The sequence below is a fragment of the Cervus elaphus genome, chromosome 23 (assembly GCF_910594005.1).
Source record: "Cervus elaphus chromosome 23, mCerEla1.1, whole genome shotgun sequence".
In the NCBI taxonomy this organism is placed as follows: domain Eukaryota; kingdom Metazoa; phylum Chordata; class Mammalia; order Artiodactyla; family Cervidae; genus Cervus; species Cervus elaphus.
This window is the reverse complement of record NC_057837.1, coordinates 67,239,050-67,251,663: the sequence shown is the minus strand read 5'-3', so window position 1 is coordinate 67,251,663 and position 12,614 is coordinate 67,239,050. Positions and strand designations below refer to the sequence as shown.

Below are 12,614 nucleotides of genomic sequence, written 5' to 3'. Positions count from 1 at the left end.
TCCAGAACCAGGGATCGAAGCCAGGCCTCCTGCATTGCTGCAGATTGTTTCCCAGCTGAGCCACCAGGGAAGCCCTAGATTTATCTTTAACATCTTACGAGATTACAACTGTGCTTAAACTCTGCTTTGATTTTTATCAATAACTTATACTCTCATCTTACCATTTTTAATTTCATCAATATGTTACCATCCTTGTTCTTTTTTTTAATCTGTTGTTTCATTTATCATATTTTACAAGTACAGCTGGTGGATGAAGACGAGTCAAGAAAAGTAAATACTCAGTAAACAATAATTATCCTTGTACTTAAATGTGTATTACATGTCAGGTATTTTACTAAATAATGCTCCATGTGGATTATGGCATCTGGTCCTCATAACTATCCTATGAGGTAGGTCTAATATTACAGATAGAAAACAGAAGCTCAGGTGCTGAAGTAAGGCCACACAGCACACAAATGATGAAGCCTGCCTTTGAACTCTGAAGTCTAGCTCAAGTCTAGACACTTCATCACAGCTCCAACTGTGTCCCTCCATGCTGAACCTATAATCTTATCTTCTGAGGGTCAAACTGGTTTACATTCACATATAATGGATGAGGTTAATCATCTATAGAAGAATCCAGAGACTGTCAGTACAGGAGTGACTAAAATGTCTGGGGCCACAGAAAAGTCTGATGGAGGTGACTTGGCTATATTCAGAAGGTGGCTGCTTCATATCCATTTGGAGAAAGAACATATTAATAAAAGAGGAATTTTTAGCATAGTCTAGACAAAGAATAAGTGCAAGAACCTGACGGCTTTCACCCAACATTGTGCAGGAGAAAAGATAGACAACAGTGCTGGGGGCCCCACCTACTTGAGTCAATTCAGGGGCCTCATAAGAGGCAGCGGGACTTCATTACCCTACATCAGGGGCTACAGGAAATACATATCCTTCGACCGTATTTACACCGCCTTTGGCTCTGAACCCACTTTCTGATTACAACTTGACTTTCCATGTGGACTTGGCAACGGGGAGAAAGTGTGTTCATGGACTGTATTCTCTGTACTGGAGAACCATGGGTGACTGTAAATGAATATACTCTGAATTCTAGTTTAACACTTTGGTTTCTTACAAGATGAGTTTAAGTCCATTTCATGAGACTAATAAAATCCTGCATCTGGATGTGCATGTGGTGTGTAATAACCACACCCAAATGCCATCACTCTCCCCGTGGGGGTTAACCTATTCAACGGAAACAACCCGGTATTTCTAATTAATCTGTGTCAAAGAATATGCCTTTAAAAAGAAAGCAAAAATTGGCCATATGCCAGTAATCTACTGAAAATGGATGCATGAAAGTTCACTGTGCTGTTTTCTCTCCTTTTTATATGTTTGAACTTTTTCATAATTGAAAGCAAAGAGGGGAAAAGAAGAATGTCACTTCCTTTCTTCCAGTTTTTCCAATATGTAAGATCTAACTGAAAAAACCTTAAGGACTTTCCAGATTTCTAAGATTAACACACATGTATTCTGAAGACACCCTTCAGACAGGCCTCTCTGAGCTCACTGCATTCTAAAGGATCATTAACAGTAAGAGGAACATTATTCACTTCAGTGCCAAGTATAAAGCTACTGCAGGCTGCTTCGGGCTGACGACTGAACATGCTTATTCAATGTACCTTGAACACTGGCAGCTTCTGCCTCTGCTGCTCTATAGAAAGGGCAGCATAAGGGTTGTAAACAACAGTTGTTGCCGAGTTTTCAGCTAGACTTTGTCTCTCTTCAGAGATGCTGACACCTGGCCCTTCTGTACCTGCAACAGAAATGTTTTGGTTTCTTTTTTTCAGACTCTCTGATACAAGGAACAGGAAAATCGTGAGAAAATTACAAATTCAAAGACGACGATATACAATGGAAGCCATGCGTTTTTATTTCAAACCACTAAGAGGTATTAAACTGCAATTTCAGGAAAACATCTAGAAAAGTACCTATGAGACTACAGAAAAACATCACAGTGGTGTCAAGAATAAAGGAGACAGCAGTCCCACTGGGCTCCAAGTTGTTCACACACAACTGTAGTGTCTGAGGACAAGGTACTGAGTTCTGGTCACCAGGCTGGGATTATTACCAAACTCTTAATAAAAGTGGTGGGAACCCACCAGGAATTAGCTGAAACAAACGAAGAATCCTAACACCGTAGGATGGCAGCAAGGTTCAGGGTCAAGGAGCACCAGGGGCTCAGACACTGCCTGGCCTTTCTCCGTCATTCTCTGCTCCTCTTAACAAGCTCCTTTCGGTCCCCGGGGCTGGGTTCTCTACAGGAGCTGGAATCAAGGCTGCAGCCAATGCCAGGGCTCAGGCTCACAGTTCCTCCATCACTCACTCACTCACTCACTCACTCACTCACTCACTCACTCACTCACTCACTCGCTCACTCACTCACCCACCGAGCACAGACGGCCGGGCCAGAGATACAGCAGTGAACACTACAGATGCAGGCCCCACCTCTGAGCAGCGGACTTGCTTCTCTTATTCTTCCTTCCGAAGGAAGACGACTTAGAGCACGAAGTGGTGATGGAGAAAGACCCAGGGACGGGGACAGGGAGTCCCAGGTGTGTGCTGACTATTTGGAAGGCAGGGACGGCTTTCTTTCCCCCAGTTTAAGGCCACTGCCTGGCCTGATCCAGTCAACCATGGCCTTGGAAAGGGCTACAATAATTGGCAGCTTCTATTTGAGTCACAGAACTGAAGTGATTGGGAAGGAAGTGCTGGTGCGCTGTGCTGAGCAGATTAAACACCCGATACCCACAGTGGCTTCTTCTTTTTATTATTATTATTTATTTGGCCGTGCTTTGTCTTAGTTGCAGCATGCAGGATCTTCACTGAAGCATGCAGGATCTTTAACTGCAGCATGTGGGATCTAGTTCCTTGACCAGAGATTGAACCTGGGCTCCCCTGCATGGGGAGCAGGGAGTCTTGGTCACTGGACCACCCAGCAAGTCCTACCACAGTGGCTTCTTGGTAAGAACAGTAACAAACTGGGGCTCAGGAAGGAAAAGAATAGGGAAGCCATATCCTGCCATGAAAAACTGTTTGAAGTACTATGGATCTTTAGCCTGAAAAGGAAAAAGCCTTAGGAGTAACGTGGGTTCCATCTTTATGATCAGCCTCTGTAATTTGTCACACCAAATTGTTCGTGCATCCCAAGACAGAACTCAAGAGTTCTAAGTAAACGGCACAGGGTTCAGAATTCAACTCAACATAAGGAAGGTATCTCTAAAAGTAAGACTTGCTCAGCACAAGAGAGTGTCACCTTTGGGAATCAATAAAAACCCTCCCTGGAAGTTCACGGCCCTCTGTGAGGGCTGCTTCAAGGATCACTACCCAATACTATCATCACCCAGGTTTCTGAATGCAGAATCCGTGATGCTATGTAAAAGTGCAGAGGTTTTGTGATCAGAATACTTAGCCTAGTGATTTATTTTTACATTTCTTGAAGGGTCCCAAATCCCCCTGACAATCTAATTGAGGCTATGAACTCCATCTCCTGAAAAATACAACAGAGAGTAATTTATCAGAACACAAAATGCTGGAGGTCCAGAGACCACTCCCAGAGCTAAATTCAGAATCACTGCTGTATACCTCTGATCCCTTTTCCATTTGTTTCTAGGAACACAGTCGTGTTCCAGAGGTCCAAGACTGTCAAAAATCAGGTAAGTGGGGCACTACTATATTGTTTTTGCCAAAATGTTGACCTTCCTTTCAACAAGATAAAAGACAGAACGGGACTTGGAACAAAGCCTGCACTCAGAGGCACATTTCCTTTCCTTTCTCCCCTTATTATCGCTACATCTGATTAATTCCTTGTGAGCTTCACTCAAGAAAACTAGAGCAAAGAAATAGCTTATCCTCATCAGCTCTGTTTTTGTCCTGAATTCTCTTCTTTTCAACACATTTTAAACCTTTATAGAGTGCCTAGAATCTTTTAACATTGCTCCTACCATGTCTCCGGAGAAGGCAATGGCAACCCACTCCAGTACTCTTGCCTGGAAAATCCTATGGATGGAGTAGCCTGGTAGGCTGCAGTCCATTGGGTCGCTAAGAGTCGGGCACGACTGAGCAACTTCACTTTCACTTTTCACTTTCATGCATTGGAGAAGGAAATGGCAACCCACTCCAGTGTTCCTGCCTGGAGAATCCCAGGGACAGAGGAGCCCGGTGGGCTGCCGTCTATAGGGTAGCATAGTCAGACACAACTGAAGCGACTTAGCAGCAGCAGCTACAACGTCTCACCTCCTCCCACTCCAAGATTTAATCCACCCAGGTGTCTTCCTGACTACCCCACCCCTCCTGTCTCTAACCTACAGCCAAGTTCACCTCGGTACATGCGGTTATGAGGTCTTTTACAAGAACAGCTGCTGTCAATCAATGAGGAGCATGTCTCCTCCATACAAAAGACTCCATTCAGCCAAACTAGGACTGCTTCCTGGCTGTCTATACATCCCATGGCCCATTCTGGCTTCCTAGGGTTTGTTTTTCCCTTGGGAATATTCTCAGTGCTTAAATGAGTAACAAGCTTGTAATTCTTGTAAATTTAAAGGCCTTCACCTTTCCATCTATAAAACAAGATTGATAACAGCACACCCCCTCCCCCTCTTCAGCATTCCTTCTAACCCAATTTTTCAGTTTAAGTGGTGATCCATCAATGCGTTATAAAATTCATGTACTTCTTTAATATGCTATGTGACTCAATTATTTTGGTGTTTTGGACACTGCTGAGGCGCCATCCCACTCTGCCTTTGTTCCTGCTAAACTAGAAATAAAATAGTATCAGAGTGCATCCCAAGAAGCACTGTTGTTTTTGTGCAACCCTCTTCAATTGTGTGTGTATGTGTACACACACATGCGTGCGTGCTGGATCACAGCACATTTCTAGCTGTGTATCTGATCAAAAAATCTTCAAAGCTGTTGCTGTAAAGTGTTTGCCAGACACGTGGTCAAACACTGACTTATCATTAAATATCTGTTGAATGAAGGAAGGAAAATGGCCAGGCCCTTCTGATTCACTTGGACTAACAAATCAAGTCAAATTTTTTTTCTACAGAAACCTCAGGCAGCTCATACAAAGATCTTAAGGCAGAGATCACAAAATGGTAGAGATCACAAACTATGAGGTCCCCAAACATGCCATCATTAAAATGTTTGAAATCGTTCATTTAAAACATGTCAAAATTTACTATTCTAACCTGGGCATGAGGCCATGTGACAACCGTTGGGTGGAACCACACACAGCTTCCTGCTTTAGACAGGATATTGTATGCTTCAGGCTAATCGACACCGCACACACTAGAGTCTGCCACAGTTCCCACCTCTCCTTACTGCTTCCACCCGGCTGCTTCGCTTATTTAGATTGTCCGAAAGGCCCCTGCAGCTACCTGAGCTTGTGACTCCCAGCCTGTAGGACACATGTTCGTCTACCCTTATACCCAGTCTCAGCCACTTCCCTGACCTCCACTGTGTATTTCTCATATCCTATTTTCACACCTTCAACTTCAGTTTCCTCATCTGTAAAACAAGAGTAATACCTCCATCACAAGATATTGTGATCACTTAATAAGATGACATAAGTAAAAGTGACTAGCACAAAGTGTCCAGTAAGTGTCACCAAATGCATTACCAACTGAGTTAATAACAAAACAGTTTACCTGGACCAGTGGTTCCCAAACTTTAATGCATACTGGAATCACCCGGAGATCTTTAAAAATTACTGATGCCTGGTTCTGAGCCCCTCTAGACTTCTGATTTATCGCCATAGAGTAAAACCGAATAGCAGGAGTTTTTAAAAGCTTCCCAAGTGATTCAGCTACACAGCAAAATTTGAGAACCACTTACCTAGATAGTCACCGAACCCAGAAATCTGAGTCATTACTGACTTCACCTTCCTCTGTATGTGCCTCTAAAATGCCTCTCCAATTAGGTCCCTCCCTACAGCTCACATGCCAGAACTGCGGCTTTCAATACCCCTCCTCGGTTTCAGTAGCACCTTCTCTTACGGATGTCCCTGACCCTAATTTCCTCCCCTAAGCATTGTGCACACCAATGCCAGTTACCTTCCAAAAATAAACTAGATCATGTTATCTCCTGCTTAAAAACAGTGAAATCCAAATTCTTTAACTTGGTTGGAGACTTCTCACAATGAGGCCCCTACTTACCATTCTGGCTTCATGTCCTGCCACGCCCCACGCTATGTTGTTGTTTAGTTGCTAAGTTGTATCCAACTCTTTGTGACCCCATGGACTGCAGTCTGCCAGGATCATCTGCCCATGGGATTTTCCAGGCAAGAATACTGGAGTGGGTAGTCACCTCCTTCTCCAGGGGATCCTTCCAACCCAGGGACTGAATGAACCTCTGTTTCCTATGTTGGCAGGGGGATTCTTTACCACTGAGCCACCTGGGAAGCCCCACCACAAAACATACCCTACCACTAAACATCACCATGCTACTCAATAATTCTGGCGTTTTGGACACTGCTGAGGCACCATCCCACTCTGCCTTTGTTCATGCTACACACTTTAGAGTTCCATTCTTCTACCTCTCCATGGCACAAAGCTTCATTTGTGCTCCAACGTTCACCTCAAAAAATAGCACTATCTTGATGAATGATATCTTATCCACACGTATCTTATGTACACATTCAACCTCTCCCTCTTGTCTGTTTGTGTACTTACTCGTTCAGTCGACTCTTTGTGACCCCATGGATTGTACCCCACCAGGCTCCTCTGACAATGGAATTCTCCAGGCTAGAATACCGGAGTGAGTAACCATTCCCTTTTCCAAGGGATCTTCCCAACCCAGGGACTGAACCCGAGTCTTCTGCATTGCAGGCAGATTCTTTTACCGTCTGAGCCACCAGGGAAGCTCTCCTCTCTCCAATACTTCCATGAATTATAATAAGCTAAATATGTATCTAGGGCTAAGAGCTTGACATGTATTCTCATCTAATCCTCAAAACAATCCTCTGGGTAGGTGCTTGCCCAATTTACAGATAGAGTAACTGTGATTTTTCCAAATTGCCAAGTTAGAAAAGGGCAGTCAGGACAGTCTCCACAGTCTGATCCTCGTAGAGTTCCTCTTCCTTACCACTCCCTTTTTCTGTCTCACTTTAAAATCTCTTAAAGAGGATATCCAATTTCATAATACAATTGAGAGAGAGAGCATAAATCTTGAGAGTAGAGCTTTGGTCATCCATATTTGTCTCCTGACTAGAAGGCTAGGTGTCCAGTAAGTATAACTTCAGTGAATAAACTAAACAGTGGAATAGAACTCTGAGAGTAATCCCATGTTCCTTAACCAAGAGAGTATCCTGGTCTGATTTTCAACAATTTATTCAGGCCTTTATTGCACTTAACACTCTGACCTGTTATTAAAGGCTCAAAGAAATAAAACAAAGTATTTCATTACCTAACTGGACCTTAGTTTTGGCTGCAAATAAAACTCAAGGATGGATAATTGGCTGAGGACTTGAAATGCTGAATCATAAAATCATAAAACTCATTAAGTGACAAACTACAGATTTTAAAAAAAGAATTAATACCTCTTGCTTGGGTTTTCTTCCGTATCACTGATAAGCATGGTCAGAATTTCAGGGAATCACGCTAAAATACCCTTGAAAACCTTCCCCTATATTACCCTTCCCTGTCTTATTTCATTTTTGCTGCAATATACTTTACACATCTAGACCAACAGAGGCTCAAGTGGTGGAAAAAAGTAAGTTGGCAATGATTAAGAAACTTTTGTTTTTTCACAAGAAACTGATGGAAGGGGAGGGAGGGTCTGGTACGTAAGCATTCAACAAATCTTGATTAATGAGTAAATTCAAACAAAACAAGCAAATCATTTGGCGGCTGAGACTGTGTTAGCCTGAAAGACTGGAAGTGGGTGAGGGCCAATACGGAGAGAATGTTCACTTCTGGCAGACACGCGGGGTGGACAAAAATTACCCTAAAACAGACTAAGATACTTTCCCTTTTAATGAGCACTTACTCTACATGAAACAACGCGCTCACGTTCTCCTTATTCTAGCCCACATGATAGGTGTTATTATTCCTCCCATTTCACAGATGAGAAGGCTAAGGCTAAGAAGGAACTTGCTCAAAGGAACTCTACTACTCTACGGCAGAGCCTAGAATTCTAATCCAGGCAGTCTGATTTCCTAACCTGAACTCCCAAACCCTGAGTAGCACCACCTGTCCAGTCCCAGAGTAGCCCCAGGGCGGTAAAAGGACACGCGTGGGCGCTTCAGCTTTTCCCCATCTCACGAGTTGGGCAAGACAGGCCCCAGGAGCGAGGAAAACGAGGCCGGGGGAGGCTGAGAGACTGTAATGAGGTCACGGAGAATTTCTGCCCAGGCTGGGGGCGGATCCCTGAATCTCTCGGAACCACTGTGCACGCCTAAGCTTCCGAGCCCACCAGCGCGGCAGTGGCCAACCCGCCTAGGTCAAGGCTGCGAGCACGCCCGCAGGCCCCAGGAGGCTGGCCGTGGGGTCAAGACCGAAGTCAGGCCGCCTTATCTGCCCAGCGTTCCGCCAAGGGCCTTACCGGGTCTCCAGAACTTCACCGGTCCCACGGGCGCAGCCATGCTGGGGTGAAAGGTCACGAGGAAGGCTCCACCCCTCCGCCGCGCACCAGCCCCCAAAGGGGCTGGGGGGCGTGGCCCGTGAGGAGCCTCGCTCTAGGAGGTTCCGCGGTGTTACGGCCACGCCCCCGTAACCACCCCCCTCCGAGCCACGTGATTTGCGTTTCAGCCCCGCCCCGGACCCATGTGATCGGCTCCGCCATATTGGAGAAAAGGGCGCGCTTCTCTTTCTGTTTAGCGTAGCTGACCTGCATAGCAGACCTGGGTTCTGAGTGGCCTTAGGAGTTTGGCGTGGCCCGGAGGGTGGCAGCACACTTCTGAAAGGTTGAGCTTGGCAAGAGATCGCTGGTCCGAGTTTGTCGCCGCCTGCGGTACGCGGTGGGCAAGGAAGCAGTGCATCCCAAATTAACATTACGTTGTAACCTATCACGGGTGTATTATTACTTTTAGTCTCCTCCACATTTTCAGATTGGAGGATAATAGTAACTACCTAGTGGATTTTATGGTTCAGTAAATATTGGGCTCCTGCCGTGCGCCCAGGCATTGCAGTTTGTCTCTTTCATGAACTTCTGTCCCAGAGAGGAGGGGCGAGGGTGTCCTGGGAGTAAATGAGTAAACGCAGGATAAGCAGTGGTGTTTGGGGTCTTCCCTGGTAGTTCAGTGGTTAGGACTTGGCACTTAATGCAGGGCGCCTGGGTTGGATCCCTGGGCAGGAACCTAGGTCTTGCATGCCACAGCTAAGACTGGGAGCAGCCAAACTAAAAATAAAACCAAAAAAGTTTATAATTAACAGTAAATAAAACGATGGAAACCAGTATGGAAGCCTCCAGAGACCCTGAGAGTAATGCCGAGAAGGAAGAATAGATTGAAATAAGAAAATTAGAAATGGGTAGATCTGTTAGGCTAGGACATTGGCCCAGTATTTCCTCCAGTTTCATTCATGACCCATGTTTCAAATGCTTGTTAAAAGTACAGATTCTAGACCCCCAATCCAATCCCGAATCAAAATATCCAGGGACATGGCCTAAAAAACTGCATTGAAAACGTGCTACAGAAGATTCTTTCCAGTAACCAGCTTGAGAAAGAGTCCACTAATGAGAGCTGATACACTGGAGTAAAGGAAATGCTTATATGGGTAGGCAACTAATTGGAAGGAAGTGAGAAGGTGCAGAATCTATGTATTTTAGAGCTGTGAAGAAAAGTCTTATTCCTTGCGAGAAATGGTAGTCGTGGAAAGATCAAAGGCTTTGGAGACAAGTAGAATTTGGAATCCTCACTCTGCCTTTCCTAGCTCCTAGCTGTCATCTAATCTTAGTTGTAAGATGAGGTTTAAAAAGTTTTTATTATTAAAAAAAAATTTTTTTTAATAAAAAGTTTTTATTAAATGTGAGAACATGTAAGGTAGCGTACAACATAGGACATCCAATCAGTGTTTGCTGTGAATAGCTCATAGAGCAAATTGACCAAGGGAAAAATCAGAACTTACACATATACACACTAATTTTCCAACTATTCTATTTCCATAATGAAAACAGGGTTCCATACATGATCATCTCTGCCCAAAATTCTCTACTGATCCTTTAAAATATCCTTATGTCAGCTCTAAGGCTTCTCTAAATTCACAATCCAACTTCAGTATTCTCCTCCTGCAGACTCAGAACCTGTCTGCTTGTTCTGTGATTTAACACTCATTTAGTTAAACTATAATCTGTCTCCACTGTTACATTGGAAGCATCTAGAGAACATGCATCATATTATTATAACTCAAAGCAAAGTGCCCACTAAGTGATGTATATGTGAACACCATGCTTTATAGTTTTAATTCTTAATTACATAGACCCTTCCTTGCTTTGTTTTTGTCTGATTTTCAATAAGGGCCCAAGTATGCAAAACAGGATTTATATTAATGCATAAATACAAGGGTAAATGAAATAAATGCCACTTTTTATTATTTCTATATTTATTTATATTTATTTTGGTCACGCTGCGCAGCATCTGGGATCTTAATTTCAATCATGGAACAAACCCATGTCCCTGCATTGGAGGCTTGGAGCCTTAACCATTACCAGTGAAGTCCCTGCTTTCTGTATTTTATAAACTAGGACTTATATGATGAAGACTTCCTGTTTACAAAGAGTGTAATGGCCATGTGCAAATTACTAGATCATAATCTTAAAGCTGGAGGAGACTTTAATCATCTAAATTCTTTGTTTTACAGAAAAAACAAGAACAGCCCATGGAAGTTGAAAGAACTTGGTCAGAATGAATGGGCTAATTTAGTATCAGAATTGAAACTAGACTTTAGGCTTTCTAATTCCCAGGTCAGTGGTTTTTCAGCCACATGGACCGTTTAAAACTGTTAGAGTTTAGCTCTCCTTGATGAGAATTAATTCATCTACCCCAGAAAGTTCTCTTAGCCCAACTGTCTCTAATGGGTCCTTTTGCTTTCAAAGACTTCTGCTACAGAAAGCATCTAAGTAATACCCTAGATATTGAGTGGTTTTGTTGCCACAAACTAGGAATGGTCTCCATGGACTGTCTTATCTTTCCTAATAAACTATTTCAGAAAGAATGGCATAAAACAACTACTAATTAAACCCATTGTTTCTTGACATGGCATCCAGTATTTAGCTCATTGCCAACAATTCCAACAAAGTTTGATCATTTTGTTACATTTTGCAACTTCCAAATGACCGATTTTCCACAGATAGTCCTCAAGATGTTCCATAGGTATATTATAGAAGTTTTTCTCTGCCTCTGGTTAACTGATACTTTCTGCTTTGTAATATAGCCCATCTGTCTTGGCCATGTTTAGGAGGCATAGGATTTGGAGTGTTCATCATTGTACCAGTAAAGTCTTTTATGTTACAAGTAATAGGAAACCCAACTCATTTTTATTAGGCAAAAATGGCTCATATAATCTAAAAAGTCCAAGTAATTCTGATTTGAGACACAGCTGCACTGAGGCCATTAGGACATAATCAAGACTTGCTTCTGATCATAACATTCTGCCTCCTGCTGACCCAGGTGTCACATGGTAACTAGATGGTCATTCAACTCATGTCACATCCTCTTAGCATCAAGCCTTTTTCCAAAAATTCCTGGCAAAAGCATCTAGCTGGGCACATATCCATCCCTGAATCAATCACTAGAGCATCCTGACTGGCTTAAATCTGACTGGTTATACACTCCCCAAGTCAAGTGTGCTCAGCTTCACCAGGACCACATGGACTGAGAACTGGAAACAGAATGGTCCCTCAGAGAGTCTTCTGAGAATGAGATTATCAGAGGTGGAATGAAGGCAGCAAAAATAATGAGTAGCCTCCCATGTATGCATGTACTATACTAGAACTCCTGGCTTCCTAAGAAAAATCCTAGCTGCCCTTGGGTCTCCTTCAGGAAGCCAGATCAGAGTTATCCCCCAGCTTGAAAAGACAGTTCTTTGCAGAATTGCCTTTCCTGAATTGTACTACAACGGGGATTTTCCACTGACTTTAACATGCAGCCCTCTGGGACTTGTAGCATATATAAACCTGTCTGGTTTGTTCACTTGCATACAAATGATCAGGTTCATACAGGTGTTAGCATAAACAAAAGTGTTTACTCAGCTCCAGGAATCTGGGTACAGAGGTGTGGAGAACCCACCAGGAGAGACTCAGCTAAATATTAGCAGTCTCTATCATGTAGGCCTGAGGAATTTTGTGCATCTATTGAACAGAGTGAGTTGGGGATGGCAAGGTCTGCCAGATGCTTCCTAGGTAAGATGACTGTATGCTTTATCGGAGAGTGAAAGGGCAGGTTCGGGGCATACACTGGACTTCTGCCAGGCAAATTGGGATATATTTCCAGGTGCGTAGCGCCAGGAACCTAGAATAACAATGCCTCTGTGAACATACTCAACATAAGGTATGTATTCCACACTCACAGAATATGTATGGATGCATTCAACTGCTTTATAGCTTTAGACGAACACCTTGTGGAGTCTCGTGTTTCGGCA

At 43.5% G+C, this 12,614-nt stretch overlaps 1 protein-coding gene across 2 annotated transcripts in view; it reads right to left on the bottom strand.

Moving 5' to 3' along the window:
• The window catches only part of DHX35 (DEAH-box helicase 35), a 68,541-nt gene extending 59,810 nt beyond the window's left edge, over window positions 1-8,731 (bottom strand). For both annotated transcript variants that reach the window (XM_043883597.1, XM_043883598.1), the window contains exons 1-2: window positions 8,581-8,731; window positions 1,662-1,795 (exon numbers count right to left, since the gene is read on the bottom strand). In XM_043883597.1, coding sequence (XP_043739532.1) covers window positions 1,662-1,795; window positions 8,581-8,620 — 174 coding nt within the window. In that variant the 5' untranslated portion in view covers window positions 8,621-8,731. The remainder of the gene's footprint in view (window positions 1-1,661; window positions 1,796-8,580) is intronic.
• Window positions 8,732-12,614: the final 3,883 nt, after the last annotated feature.